Consider the following 14692-nt stretch of genomic DNA (forward strand, 5'->3'; position numbering starts at 1 on the left):
GCGGAGAGGTAGGGGGGTCCCCCCCATGGACGGTGCTCTGGCTGGTGAATGAGCTACAGGCCCAGCTCGGTTATATCAGACCAGCAGGGATGCTCTTATATATGGCCCAGGAAGCCTTGTACCACCTGGTGGCAATGCCGGGGCTCTCCTGCTCAAGCCTTGAGTGAAGCTGGGTTCCAAGGAGCGGTAGGATAAAGCACAGGATTCACAGGAAGGACTTGGAGGTGGCATTGGAACCCAGAAACCTCACAAAGCCACAGAGAGACCTCCTTCAGGGCTGGTGTGTTCAAGGGTTTGCCCAATGGGCACGGGGGACTGCAGGCTACGCAGGCCCAGGCCAACCTCAGAGCGCATGCAGCTCTGGCTGGGAGAGAAAAGATGGGCTGCTCTTTTTGTGGGAAGGGCTGGAGGGGTGGCATCAGCTGTACCCCTCTTTCCTCTTCCCCACTTCCTTGCAGGAACCTAACTTAACGGGAGGTTCTCAAACTGAGGCCACAGATAAGGTGAAAGGGCTAGGATTACAACCAGGCCGGGTCCCCTCTCCCCAGCACAAGCTGAGGAGCGCTGGCCCCTGAACACACACCCTGAAGGTGAGGGAGAAGGGCCAGGCCTATGGGTGGAGATTTGGGGAACAGGGGAAATGGCTGGGAACTGCCCCCAGGTGCTCTAGTGAGATGCAGTGGAATGATGGGGAGCTCTGGGGTGGAGTGGGGGCAGGAATGGGCCACAATGAGACCCCGTTAGCCCAACTATGGTGGGGTTCAGATAAAGTGAGGCCCCAGGCCAAATCCTCCCTGGTTTGGGGGGCTGGAAAACGGATTCTGCCCATCTGCTAACACCCACTGCCCTTTGCACACAGCAGCAATCAGCTTGTTCCCATGAGGATGGTGATGGAGGTGACGGCAATGGCGCGGCACATGTATACGTATACAATACAGGTATATGCTTTGTATCGACGGTTAAGAGTTTTAAGCCTATAATGAAAAGATTCAGACCTTTGCTTCCTATCATACCCATGCAGCCGGCTTATCAGAGGCTCATCCAAATCCACCTTAAACAGTAGGAAGTGGGTTCTTACTAGAGACAGCTCATCAACCTCAGGGGCCAAAGGGGGCCCCCCCGGGGTGGGGGCGACTGGTTTGGGGGGAGGGGCTGGCGAGGCACAGGTGTGGTTGGGCGCATCCCTTTCTTCCATAGTGCGGAAGGCAGCCAGGCCCATGTCATCTTCCTGTATTTCATCCAGGGTTTCGGTGAGGGCTGCCAGCAGGGCTTCATTCTCACTGTCTATTATCTGAAAAGCAAGAGAGATTTGCACAGAGCAGTGAGCGCCAGCCGACATTTCCATTGCAGGCTACCTCTAGGGGGTGTAACTACAGTTCCCACAAGCTGCCCCACCATATTATTTAAAGGGGACCTCATTCTTCCATCTAGGGCAGGGGTCAGCAATCTTTCAGAAGTGGTGTGCCGTGTCTTCATTTATTCACTCTAATTTCGCGTGCCAGTAATACATTAACGTTTTTAGAAGGTCTCTTTCTATAAGTCTATAATATATCACTAAACTATTGTTGTATGTAAAGTAAATAAGGTTTTTAAAATGTTTAAGAAGCTTCATTTAAAATTAAATTAAAATATAGAGCCCCCCGGACCAGTGGCCAGGACCCGGGCAGTGTGAGTGCCACTGAAAATCAACTCACGTGCTGCCTTTGGCTCCTATTACCCCCCACCCCCTGTCCCGATTTTTCACACTTGCTGTCTGGTCACCCTACTTCCATCACTGATGCCAGGTTTGCATCTGCCCTACTCCACTGACTTCAGCGGGACTGCTCCCGATTTACCCCAGGGTGAAAGCAGAATCAGGCCCAAGAGCGGCTGCAATCTGGTCCATTTTATGCAAATTTATTGTGCCCTTCCGATTCCCAGCACGTTGCCACTGCTGGCCTCAGTAGCTCCAAGGGTGGTTGCCCTACAGTAGCCAGTTTGAGAGACCCGGGCCTCCTCCCCCATCCGTGAATACTCACTTCCAAATGAATGCTGTTAGATGGATTTACTTGGGCTTGGTGCATGGAAAGCTCATTCCTTCAACAGACTGACTGCATTCTTTCAGGATTCACTGAACATCTCTGAACAGGCGTATTATTTCTCTACTGGGAGGCGGGGGGGTTAAGTTGCAAGGGCTTGGCTGTATCCTTCTGAATCACACTTGCACCAAAAAAAAAAAAAAAAAAAACAGACTACCACCCAACTCAATCCCCCCTTTAAATTAGCAGCTGTTGCAGTGGATTCCCAGCAGCAGCTTCCTCTCTAACTAACTTCCATCCTTCCCGTTTTGGGCGTATTTCAGGCACTCTGAAAACAGGGAAGGACACCCGGTGATGTGTTCTTTCCCCAATTTGTGGGCAGCTGGCATGAAGCTGTGACCACAATTTCCACCTGACTTGCTCTCTTGCTTCTGACCAGCACTTCCTGAGACTCACTGGAGCTCAGAGGAGTGGGGTGGAGGAATTGGAGCGCCCAACAAAATGAGGGAAGGATATCTGAAGGGCTTAGGCTCAGGGCTGTCCAATGGAAGGGAGTCCAGGGTGTCGTCCTCCCGGTTGACCCCCTCCCCTTGGATCCGGCGGAGCACAGGAGTGGCACTTGCATGATGGCAGCATTGCCACTGTTGGCCTTTTTGGTAAGCACTATTTAATTCTTAAAGCCCCGATGACTGGAATCAGAGTCTCTCAGCTTTTAATTAAAACTAAGGAAGTTTCTAGCGTTTGTGGTTGCAGAAAAGGGTTGAAAATGAGACTGGCGTGAATCTTAAAGGCTCAGAAATCAGAAAGCAAGGAGAAAGAACCCATCATGTATTATTATTTTTTAAACTCGTGATTTTTAAGCCACTCTCATGCTTTTGGCTCCTGCCTCGTGATTTTTGAATGCCTGGGGGTGGTAATACCAGGATTGACTTAAGGCAGTACTGTCACATGTCATGACACTGTGTCACACTGCTTGCGGATATTTTGAAAAGAAAGATGCTGTCACTGGCTCTAGGGAAACTAGGAGAGCGAGCCTATTAAACTCTGACCTGACCAGCACAGGAGACCTGATAGGGCCGCAGGCTTTTCCATCACAGCTCTGCTAATACATCTTAGTCCTGACCTACAACACTCACCTGCTATTCCAGACCTGAACTCCCACACTCAGCTCTGCTGATGCACCTCAATCCCAACCTACAGCCACGACCCTCAACTATTCCAGTCTGGGCTCCCCACACAGCTCTGCTGATGCCCCTGCCCTGTTGTAACTACCATCATTCAACCATATTGCCAAAGGCCAAAATTGGGGCAAAACCTCAGAATGCTGGGCATAAGAAAAGAAGTGACCCGGATTCAGTTCTTCAGGAGGATTCATTTCTATGGGATTATTTACTGTAGCATTCCTGATATAAATAATTGGCAGTAATAAGTAGGATAACTGCAGCTCTGCATGTAGCACAGGGATAAATCTAGGTCTAAAATGAGGCCCAAATGGATGTTAGCACCTGCTAACGAGAATTAAAATACTCTTTTCTTCAACCCGCTAACCCTGTTAGAAGTTTCTACACCAAGACCCGGGGAAAAGGCGTCAGGATGCTCCATTTTTGGCTGCTGTGCATAGAAGTTCAGTGGGATACATTTCACTGTGTCCTGCTCACTGCTAACAGGCCTGTCTCTTATATTTCTGTTCTGTTTATCTTTTCCCCAGGAAGTTCAGCGGAAAATATGCATCTCGTGATGAAGGTCTGTCAGCTGCACTGGAGCCTTTTCAAGCACAGCAGCAGCGCAGCGTAAAGGCCAGAACGTTAGTATTGTTATGGTTAAGTTCGGCAATATGGGGCTTTTTAAAAGTCTCCAAAAAAATGCAACCAGTGCCAAGATCCACAACTGGCTGCTAACGGGCGCCAGTGAGCTGGACTCCAACGCAGGCCCGTCGCTAAGTGGGAGAAGAAGAGTCAAGGCTTCTCTCTGTGTGCAACCATCACCTAGGGGAAAGGGGACGTTTCCTTCCCAGTCCAGAGGGGATGGGGCATGTCAAGGCCACAGCTACAAGAGGAAGGATGGTCCAGTGGTTAGAGCATTAGCCTAAGACTTGGAAGCCACACGTTTAATTCCATACTCAGCCACAGGTTCACTGGGTGACCTTGGGCAAGTCCCTTAGTCTCTCTGTGCCTCAGTTCCCCCTCTGTACAATGGAGATAATAGCCCTGCCCTAACTCTCAGGGGTTTTGGGAGGCGCTCAGATACTTTGGTAATGGGGACCATATAAGTACCTTAGCTATCTAAATAGACAAACAGGTATTTACAGAAGGGAGGGGACCTGCTGCCCATTTCTGCCTTTCCCCCCATTCTGTTAGCACTTGTAACCTACCATCATGTTCCTCCTAAACTGCCTAGAGGTGCTGCTTGTGGTGGTGCCAGATGTTTCTGCGGGAGACACAGCCAGTGTGTCCAAAGAGCTCACAATCCCCCTCCAGCTATGTGGAGCCTACACACTGCGTCCAACCAATGGGCCAGCTCGTCTCTTGTCCCACCTCCAGCAGGGGCTATCCCTGATGCTTCAGAAGAAAGTGCCCTTACTCCATGCAGTGCTGTGATTCCTTCCCACCTCTTGTGTCGATTACTAGACGCCCTGCCGAATGAGGTTTGAGTACCTTTTCTTAGCACATCACTGCAAATGTCAGTGCTGATGACAAAAACAATCCCATTCTTTTTTTTAAAATCCAGCAATTGACTCTGGCTTTCTGTGAGACTCGCATGCAAATTCCCTGCTTGTTGAAGGGGCTACCCCACTGACTTGTTTTAAAAGCACCAACTCTGTTTTTTCTATTGCAAACCAGTGTATCTGCACTAGAGAGGCCAGAAGCAGGACACTGGACCAGCATGCTCCTTAGCCCCCTTGCACTGGAAGATCAGATCCAGAGATGAATTTGTGTGTCTGTAAGAAGCACCCAAATGTCAGTGAAGTCTGGATTTGGATCTGATTCTGGATCCAAACTTGGTGACTTAGGTCCAGTTCTACATTGTAAGCAAGGTGTTTGTTTACGACCATCAGTCTGGTGCGCTTGGTAATCTACCCACCTAACCCCCGTTTATATACATACACACAGGCATAGACACACCCAGGGACAATGATAAAGCTTAGCACTAATACTGCATTGCCCAACCATAGACCTCAAAGCCTTCTGGATGGGGAACACCCTTCATCATCCCCAGGTTACAAGTGGGGACACTGAGGCAGGGAAAAGCTGCTGGTCTAAGGTCACACAGAAAGCCAGTGGCACAGCTGGGCTGCACAATCACGTTTCCTGTCTCCCAGCCCTGGGTCCCACCCATCCGCTGCCACGCTGCCTCCTGATTGCACAATAGTGGAGCGGAGTCTGGAGTGACAGGACTGTGGGGGAGAGAGGGTGAACTAACATCCTGTGTGTGACCCATGAGTGGGCTGAGTGAGCCCCTTCCTACTTGCTCATTAGACAATCCAGAGCGCCTCCCCCCGAATGCAGATCAGCTATTAGCATGATGCTCGCATGTCTATTTAGAGCGCAATTCAGTGAGAGAGAGTCCCTGCTATAAATAAACCTGTGCGCAGAATGCAGAGGTGATGCTGAAGCTGGAGAGTGAGATAAAAGGGAAGCTGTTTTCTGCATGCTGGAAATTAACATTCCTGTGCCACACCGCTCCATGCTGCTGCTGAGCCTCTTAGAAACCACCGCCGCCACCCACCCCAGCACAATCTGTCAGACCTAAAATCAAACAGGATGCACTAGGCACTACGCTGTAATTTCCTTTTAATAATACATCACAGGAGGATCGGCTCAGCAGCCCTCTTCTATTCTTCCACCTCCTCATTATAGCCTTACTCCGCTTGCCCCATTTAGAAACGGAGTGCAAATTAATGGAGCACTAATCAGCTGGGGAAGAGATATTAATAGCCCGGACCCCCTCCCCCCCTCATCCTGCCACCTGTCCTCTGCTTCCCCAGGCTGATCTAGGAGAAGGAAGGAGATGAGGCGATGTTACCTGAGGAGAAGCCCACAGGAGGCCTTGGCTTCAATGGGCTTGATATGCAGCACTGGGCTGTGACTGTGTGTGTCCGTGTAGTGAGGTATGTGCACATGGACTGGATGCCCTGCGCTACCCGTGCTGGCTCCCCGTGCTGCAGGTGGGGCTGGGGGGTGCTGGCAGGGGCTGGACAGGCAGTTCGGGGAGTGGGAAAGCTGTTCTCGGTGACCGCGCCCCTCAGACAGAACCTGCTCCAAAGCCCCCTGGAGTAAATGGGGGGCTTTCCACTGACATCAATGGGACCTGGATAGGGTCCATAGCGAATGGCCAGGACAGACTAACCCCAGATCGCTCAGTCTTTACTGCTCTTCTTTGGCTAGGCTAGGGGACAACACAGCATTCCCTCCCCTTCCCCAGATGCTGCTTCCTCCTTTCAGTGCGCTGAAGGGACAACATCAGTGCCCTGTAGTTGTAGGTGGTGGGCGGGGAAGGAGAGGGAGACCCGGGAGGAAAGATTCGCCCTGGAGTGAAAGTGCCGCTTGGTGGCCTCTGCCTTGGGCCAGGGAGCTGCATCGCACACGGTACCTGAAGGAGCTCGGAGTCGTCTGTGCTGTACTGGCTGGACTCGGTCTCGGAGTGCTCGGCACACCACTGCAGCTCGCTGAAGCAGCTGGCAGAGTCAAAGTCACTGGCGTCCAATGGGGACAGGTCAATCTCAGGGAAATCGGAGTAAAGGTGCTCCTCGCCGGACACCTCGTACTGTGAAGAGACAAGAGGAGGTGAGCCTGGCCATCCTCTCCTCCACCTGCCAGCACCAGAGAGGCCTGATACAGCAGCCAAAGCTCAGGGCCTCATGAAATGCGCGTTGGGTTGCATCTGACTCAGGGTGCCGAAACACTGCCCAACCACGGGCCACCTTGGCAACTTACCAGGAGCCCAAAAACCAAACCGCATCTGCTTAAAATGAGCAGATTTCAACAGACTTCAACTTGAATGCAGAGATGTGGCCTGCAGAGACTTCAGCTCCCAGCATGCAATGCTCCATCTCTAGTCAAGTGGCTGGGATAAAGACAGAGCATTGCATGCTGGGAGCTGTAGTGTTAATGCGCTACCCCCCAATATTAAAGTTGAGAGCAGCAGAGGGAAGCATTACTGAGTATTTTGGGTCATATTTACCCCAGGAGCAGCTTACTGGCATATGGCCCAGTTTGGAGCAATTACATGGCAGTGAAGTGGCACAGGCGATCACTGTGAACTTTGCCAATCAACTGGGAGTGCCCACATCATTTCAAGTTCACATCAGAAACTTCAGAAAGCTGCCCTGCAAGGCTGCAATTCAAAACTGCCACAAAACTGTGCTCCAGTATCTGTGTGTCGGAAGCTCCGGCGCAGGTTCTGCCAGTGTCACAACGGGGTGCTTTTGCAAGGGAATACCTTGGTCTCCTCTAGCGAGCACAAGCTCAAAACCATACAGGCCAGATGCTGGCAAAGCAGCAGTCCGTGCTCTTCAGGGAAACGTAAGCCACTCCAGCCTTTGGTGATGTGCTGCACACAGCCAGGGCTAATCCCACTGCCCTGATAAATCAGCAACTAGAGAGGAGAGTAAGAGGCTTACAGGGCACATAAGACAGCCCTGCTCTGGGCAAGACTTTTGGGTGGATGGTTTCACAGCTAGACAAGTCAGCTCTTCCATCTCCCAAACCCATCTTCTTGCCCCTCTGCCTTCCCACATCCTCCCACCTGTCACTTGACTCAAACTCTGTAACCCCAGCCATCACTGTATCGCCTCCAAATTATCCAACCTTCAGTGTCAAGTCAGTTTCACATTCCCCCTGCAGCCAAGTCACTGAGGAAGGCAACACAGACTCTTAATTCCTCATCTCTCTTTCCATTGTGTCCAACCCAGCGTGTGCTCACACACACTATCAAAAAACCTAGTGTAGAGAGGAATCAATTCCTGGCGCACACAGGCCAATCTAAGCTCTAGGAACAGAGCTAAAAATATCCATTTAATCATAAAAAGCAGCTGAGACCTGCCCCGTTTCCACCTCCTTCCCGATGGCTGCCTTGCTGCAAAGCCACACAGCTCTCTGAGGGGCAGAACATATGATTGTGTTACACACCGGCACAACGGACGCGCAAGTGGCCAAGGGCAAGGCCCCCACTGACATTATGCCAATGCCCTGCCAACCAGAGAGCGTGGGTATGTGAAAGGCACTGGCTGCGGGGGCCAGGAATGAATGTGAAGGGGGGATTGTTTAAAGCAAAAAGTAACACCCCCCCAGGCCAATGCTAATTTGAAAGTGTGTCGAATGGTTTGGGTGTCTCGGTCAATGTGTTCCAATTATTGAGTACAGAGAGGAATCTCTTCATTCCTGACCCTCTTCTGTTCCAGCTGCACCCCCGCCCTTCCCCCCAGCCCCAGACAGGGTCTTATTCCCACTGAGGTTACACAGAAACCTGGCTGGCTAATGCAGGGTTGGTTTGAAATTAGCACTTCGTCTGACAGCCCTGAAGGCTGAAGGCCTCATCTCTGCACCTGGAGCGGGCACAGCCGCCTAGTGGAAGGTTAAGATTCCCACACACGCTGCCCCCGCAAACAGGTCTCCCCCTGCGCTGGGGTGAGTGTCCATCAGACTCCATGGCCCATTCATACTCTGATCCTGCCTCTGCTAAAGTCAGGGGCCCAACTCCCAGTGACTTCAACGGAGCAGGCTCCCAGTCCTTCCCTTCTGAGCCGAGGTCACCAACTCCTTTCATGCCACTCACCACAAGTCATTCATTAGTAATAGTTTGTCTGCCTCTACTAATGGCCAGGGCAGGATTCGAACCTAGAGGCGAAAGGCGTGACACAATTCTTGCCGTTATTGGCTAATCCGTGGGTGTTTTCTGATGAACGGGGAAGCAAGTTTATTTATACGGTGAGTGCATTTCAGATCAGACAAACATCTGAGCATCCGAGAGGCTGTGAAGAGAGAAAAACACCCCAGGCGCTGCATTAAAGCGCCCTAAATAATCTTTTCAGGATTCAACAAGTGGAAGTAAAATCTACTTCACAAGAAGTTCCAGGAATGGAAGAGACAGTTTCACTCTTTTTTTTTTTTTTTAAATCTGGGATTACTGGTCTAGTTTCCTGAGGCTGGGGGAATGGGACTGTGTGTCCTGTCCATATTTTCCAGTCGGTCTTAGGACACTGTTCCACAAGCAGTGAACATTACACCCCCCAGCTTCCTTCTCTCTTTATCAACACCACCCTTGGGGAAGGCGAAAAGAAGGACAAATGGTCTGGAGGGTGCCTGCAAGGCGAGGCAGCCACAAGGAGCATTGTGAGTGGGTTTCATGTGGCTGGGAGCTGAGGCACCAGAGCCTTACAGAGAGACAGACCCTAACCGAGCACTATAACAAGGCTCCAAGTACCTTCATACAGCTGCACTCATCCTGCTCAACACAGGGCAAAATTCCAACAAGCAACAGAGAAACCGGTTTCAAACTATGAATGGCTCTGAAAGCATTTTCTCCATCGTCTTTCCCACTGGCAAGGCTGCATTACAATGTGTGTTTCTGTATGTAGGAAGCACCCTCATGCCAAAGGATCACAGAAGTTTTTTACTGCTACAGAGACAAAACCCACTTGCCTTGCTACCCCAGTGGTGCCAATAAGTCTGATTCAAGCAAGTAAGGCAAACAGGATTGGGCCCATTGCTCCATCTCTGGCATGCACCATCGCATCAAGAGGGACAGCCAAGTGCCAGAAGCAAACTGCGTAAGAGAGTGGGAAGGAGAAATGCTGACCAAGGACACCAGGGCAAACCCATGAAGGGCTACAGGATCTTTAAAGTTCACGCAGGCCTGCCAGGGCCCTGGCTTTTAACTCCTCACCCAGCCGGCCTCCCATGCTGTAAATGGCCCAAATTCATTTAGAAGGACGAAGAGTCAAGTCAAACCTGTGGGTCCAAGGAATGGGAGGATTTCAAATCAGAAGCTTTGGATTTCCCTTGAGCCAACCCCTTGTAGACTTACAGGGATACAGTTTCCTGCCTTTATCCTCCCCCTTTCTGCATCTGCTCTCGGATGGATATGGTTTAGCTCTGGGGCACTGGTGTCCTTTGGGCTTTCAGATTCCCCCATCACCTGTTACAGTGCGGTCCTGATTTCCTTCCGTGTTTCTTGTGTCTACCCCCAAAAATATCTGTTTCCAGCAATTGCTCTGGCTCCCTCCGTCCCCCAAATCTTCCCATGGGAACAGAGGCAACGGTTTTTATTTTTAGAAACCCCCTTTTTAGATATATTTTCAATTAAAAAAGCAAACAGTCAGATTCTCCTGCTCTCTTTGATATGCCACAAGGAAAAAGATCCTGGCGTTGAGATCACAAGGAGCAGCTGACACCTGCCCTTGGGACATCTTTTGATCCTCTCTACAGATGCGACACGTACCCATTCCCAACAGAGCTGTGTAAAAATAAACTCCTGCAACCTAATGCCTCCTTGGAATGCTGAGCTGCCCAGCTGGCACTCGGGTGGGGGGAACGAATGCAATCAGTGTCTTGGTAATGCCATGCTGCTGCTTGAGCCCCATTCCAAGGGACTGGCCAGCTCAGGGTAATAGGAACCACAACTCTGTATCCCGCTCAGGTTGGCAGTGCCCAAAAGTCATCCTTGTCCGGCTGGTGTTTGGAGGGACCCCATATGTGAAAAGTAGGGAGAGCCTTAGTTTGGTTCCTAGCAGACAGACGGTACAAACCACCACCACAGCTAGCGCCTTCTCCACATGGAAGCCAAGGACTGAATGAGCTCCCTGCTGTGACACCCTATTATCCAGGCCACAATTGAGGTGGGGTAGAAAGAAGATGGCGTTGCCAGAGTGGTATCAGCTCTGTCAATGGAGAACTTGTCTCCAGGGGATTTATCAATCCCAGCACTTTTGCCCAGTACAAAGTTCACTTTAGCAATGAGGAAAGAATCCCATTTTGGCTGCCTGCCATGGAGAAATAGAATAAAGGCACTTGGCAGGAGGGCAGGTGATAGTATTTTCAATTCTTCCCCTCCCCCTACCCTAGTCAGGTGATAGGGGAATGGTAGGTAGGACTTGGCTATGCTGGGTCTGCTGCCCATGGAGACTGGATCTGGGCTGGTCCAGCTTTCCCTTTTCCCACTCTGTGCCTTTCCTGCTGGCTTGGGGAGGAACAAACTTCGTTCTAATTTCACTCAAGAGTTTATAGGGGAAACAGCCAGTTGGTTCTTGGTGTGTGGCCAGCAAACACCCATGGAGAGAGACTTGAAAATTCTGAGCCATCCGTCACTCCAGACACCTGGTTCGTGTGCACTGGAGCTCAGCAAAGTTCAGAGATGTGCCCAGGGGATTTGAGAATCAACTGATCATCACTCCAGATCCATAGGGGAAAACCCACCCGACTTCAGTGGGACTGGGAACCAGTGCAGCATCCCTATGCCACAGTGGGATGCACTTCATTTTGGAAATGACTCCAGCTTCTCACAACCCACTGGGAACAGGGGCAACAGCCGGCGGGGGTGCTCACAAGGCTGCCATTTGCAGCACCGTGTAGGTACCATGAGGTCAGTAACCACATGACCACAAAGGTGGGGAGGTGAAGGCAGAAGCAAAACTTCAAAGATAACTCAGAATATCTACATTGGTGTTTCCATTTCTCACCTAACAGAGGGGTTTTAAGGTGGGAGGGTTGGATTTGTGCCTGTCCAATTCAAGATCATATAGGATGACCCTAGCCATGATTGACTGGCATGTGAGGATCAAGGCTACCGCAGAGCACCCAGCAGCCTGTCGAAAATACAAGACGTGCAATTTCGGTGGCTTACATGACAGTGACTTTAAGATGGCTTCCATGGCTTTCCTGAAATCATGAGTTTCCTGCATGCTCCTTTCTGGGAGAAAAGATCTGAGTTATTGACTGAAGTAGGACAGAGAAGCTGCCGACAGTCGGATACGCATTGCAAAGAGCTGTACTTCAACAGAGACTCTAGTTACCGGATGGATAGAGCACTGAAACTATTATTAATTTACTGTTAAGCACCGGGAGCAGGCTCCCTGCTGTGAGGAGCTTATAACTTAAATAGACGATGACACAGAATGCACTGGCAGACTCAGAGGCAGCCTCTGTCCTAGGGCATTTTGTGTTTGTTTTTTTAATTCTCAGCAGTGGGTGACAGCCCACAAGGGCCCCCTCTATCTGCAGCAGAGAGCCAAGCTCTTCTTTTACCCCACCAGCCTGCTCCAGGGAACACCTGACAAACAATTCAAATAGTGGATTCACAAGGCAGGAAGTGTTTTCCCTTCTTTCAGAATTGAATGTGGACTTATACGTGGACTTGGGCTCCACAGACTGAGGTGGGCTCCGGGGAAGAATTTGAAAACCAGAGTTCTGCTGCAGGAATGCCCCTTATGAGCATGACCCAGAGAGCGTGCCCATCCCTCCTTTGAGGCCATGATGTATAAACTGCCCGGGGCTTAGCCGGAATGACCTTTAAAGAGAGATGAACGAGGCTCATGCGTCCAAGGCCAGGACAGAGCCGTTTCTAGAACTAGAGAGGTAGAAGTTTAGCGGCGTCTCAGTAGGGTTTTTTCCATCTCTTGGGAGAGCCAAATAAAGAGTGTGGGCTGGATGCCCAGCTGATGTAAACTGAGACAGCTCCACTGATGTCAAAGGAGGATCTGGCCCTCACTTTTAATTATTTGGGTAATATCTCTAGAGTCAGTGATTCCCTCTGACCCCATCCCCCATCCCCATGTACGCTCTGGTGCTGAGCTGTCTAAGAAACTAGCCAGGGTCAGCTATCCTGTTGGCTTCTTAGAAGCAGGGCAGGAGGAGAAGCTGGTGGCGAGGTTAGTTCCCTGCCTGACAGCACTCACCAGCACAGCCCGCCAGCAGCAATTTTGAATGTTGTTAAAGAGAAAAACAATATTTGACATAATTGCTGTGGGCTGTTACAACAGAGAGAACAGGGCTGGGAAATGCAGCCTGGGCTGCTCTGACATGCCAAGTTACTGGATTGCTAAATTCTTTGGCTTGTGGCAGAGATGCCCCATTGATCGGGGCTATGCCCCAAGAAGTCCCTGATTCAGCAGAGCTTTGACCCAAACTCTACTCTGGTTGCAACGGGAAGAGTAGGTCTCAGGTCTCTTTGCCACCTTGGACACAGGGCTGGAACGGGACATTTATCTGGAAAGCCGAAGTCTCTGAATGTTCTCCTTCTAGAGCGGTTTAACCCATGTGTTAGCATGTGGGAGGCCTTCTCTCGAAAGCTACGTGAAGTGTCTCCCTGACACCAACTGCAATTCAAATATTGGATTAACAAGACAGGGAATGTTTTCCCTTCTTTCAAAACTAAATGTGAACTTGGGCTCTACAGATTAGACAGCTCCACAAAGGCCTCCCTCTTATGCAGAGTGTGCTAGGCTTCGGGCCTATATCCAGGGCTTTGAATGTGCTGGCTCCTTCAAACCAGGCTGGGATCAGCAAGAAAAACTGGGCCCGCGGCCTCCTCGCTACAGCTCATCCCTCTATCAGAAGCAGGGAGCCGAGCTCATTTCTGCCCCATCAGCCAGCTCCAGGGAACAGTCGATGGCACATGCTCAGAGGATACAAATCGGACTTTGCCTGCAAGTCTTAGAGTTGAGCGGAAGTGGGAGGGAAGCTGGGAGTTCAGCCGTCTGGAAGCAAACCACCCATCCTGCAGCCTTCAAGACAAGCATTGTGGGCTTTGCTTTTTCATCTTACCGAATGCAGGCTGCAGAAGGCAAGCTTTAACCCAGTGCCTCTCCAAGACGATATCTGCACACAGGCCCCCGTCTGTAATCTGTGCACTTTCTTGGAAAGAAACACAATTCCCGTACTATTTCTACATGATCTCTGAAGAATTGTAACTCTGCTACCACGTGGGCAGCTAAAATAGTGCAGGCCAGCATTTCAGGAGCATTGAGCCAGCTGCTCTGCCTGGTGCTGGAACCCACTGGGCAATCAGTGTTGAATTTCTCCCTATGTTAATGCTTACCTGAGCTTTTAGCCTCTGAAAATGCTTATTACCAGGAAAAAAGCCCTGCCTCTCAGGGTGAGGTGTACAAAACAACCATGAGGACAGCTGAATCTATAGTGGATTATTATCTACACTGCACTGAGGGATCTAGTGGAACAAGGTACATGTAGGTCTTGCCTACACTGGGATTTTCTGCTCCCATGTAGCTACCCCAGCGTCGATATGCTGCACTTGTGCAGTGGGTCTGTTAATCTCAACATCATTATAGTTACACTGGTGCAAATTTCCCTAGTCCAGGAAACCCCTGATTCCAACACCTTACGTCACGGCAAAGTACTTTGCAGTGCAGCTCAAAGTGCCCTCGGTAATCACATGCAAATTGCGCTCAGGTTTAGCGAGGCTGCAAAAGTTTAAGCTTCTAAAGTCTGCCGCTGCTAAAATGCTGCTGGACTGACTGCAACAGCTTCTCAATAACTTAATCCTGTTTAAGCCTCGAAGGCCAGATTTACATTGTCATTTGCATAAACGTCCCCAGGATGCTTTGCAATAGGCTTGTCATTCAAACGCCGCTTTGCGGCTCTCTAGGCTGAGCAAGAAAAAGGAAGAAAAGTGACGGTACCCGGAGAGGCTGTAGGAAGCAATAACCCCAGCCAGAAACA

The 14692-nt window shown here is 50.5% G+C and overlaps 1 protein-coding gene across 1 annotated transcript in view; it reads right to left on the reverse strand.

Annotated features, from left to right (window-relative positions):
- The window catches only part of PPARGC1B (PPARG coactivator 1 beta), an 88471-nt gene that overhangs the window by 18079 nt on the left and 55700 nt on the right, over positions 1-14692 (reverse strand). The window contains exons 2-3 of the mRNA XM_065409776.1: positions 6609-6782; positions 1079-1291 (exon numbers count right to left, since the gene is read on the reverse strand). Of these exons, the coding sequence (XP_065265848.1) occupies positions 1079-1291; positions 6609-6782 (387 nt within the window). The remainder of the gene's footprint in view (positions 1-1078; positions 1292-6608; positions 6783-14692) is intronic.

Source organism: Emys orbicularis, chromosome 8, assembly GCF_028017835.1.
Source record: "Emys orbicularis isolate rEmyOrb1 chromosome 8, rEmyOrb1.hap1, whole genome shotgun sequence".
In the NCBI taxonomy this organism is placed as follows: Eukaryota; Metazoa; Chordata; order Testudines; family Emydidae; genus Emys; species Emys orbicularis.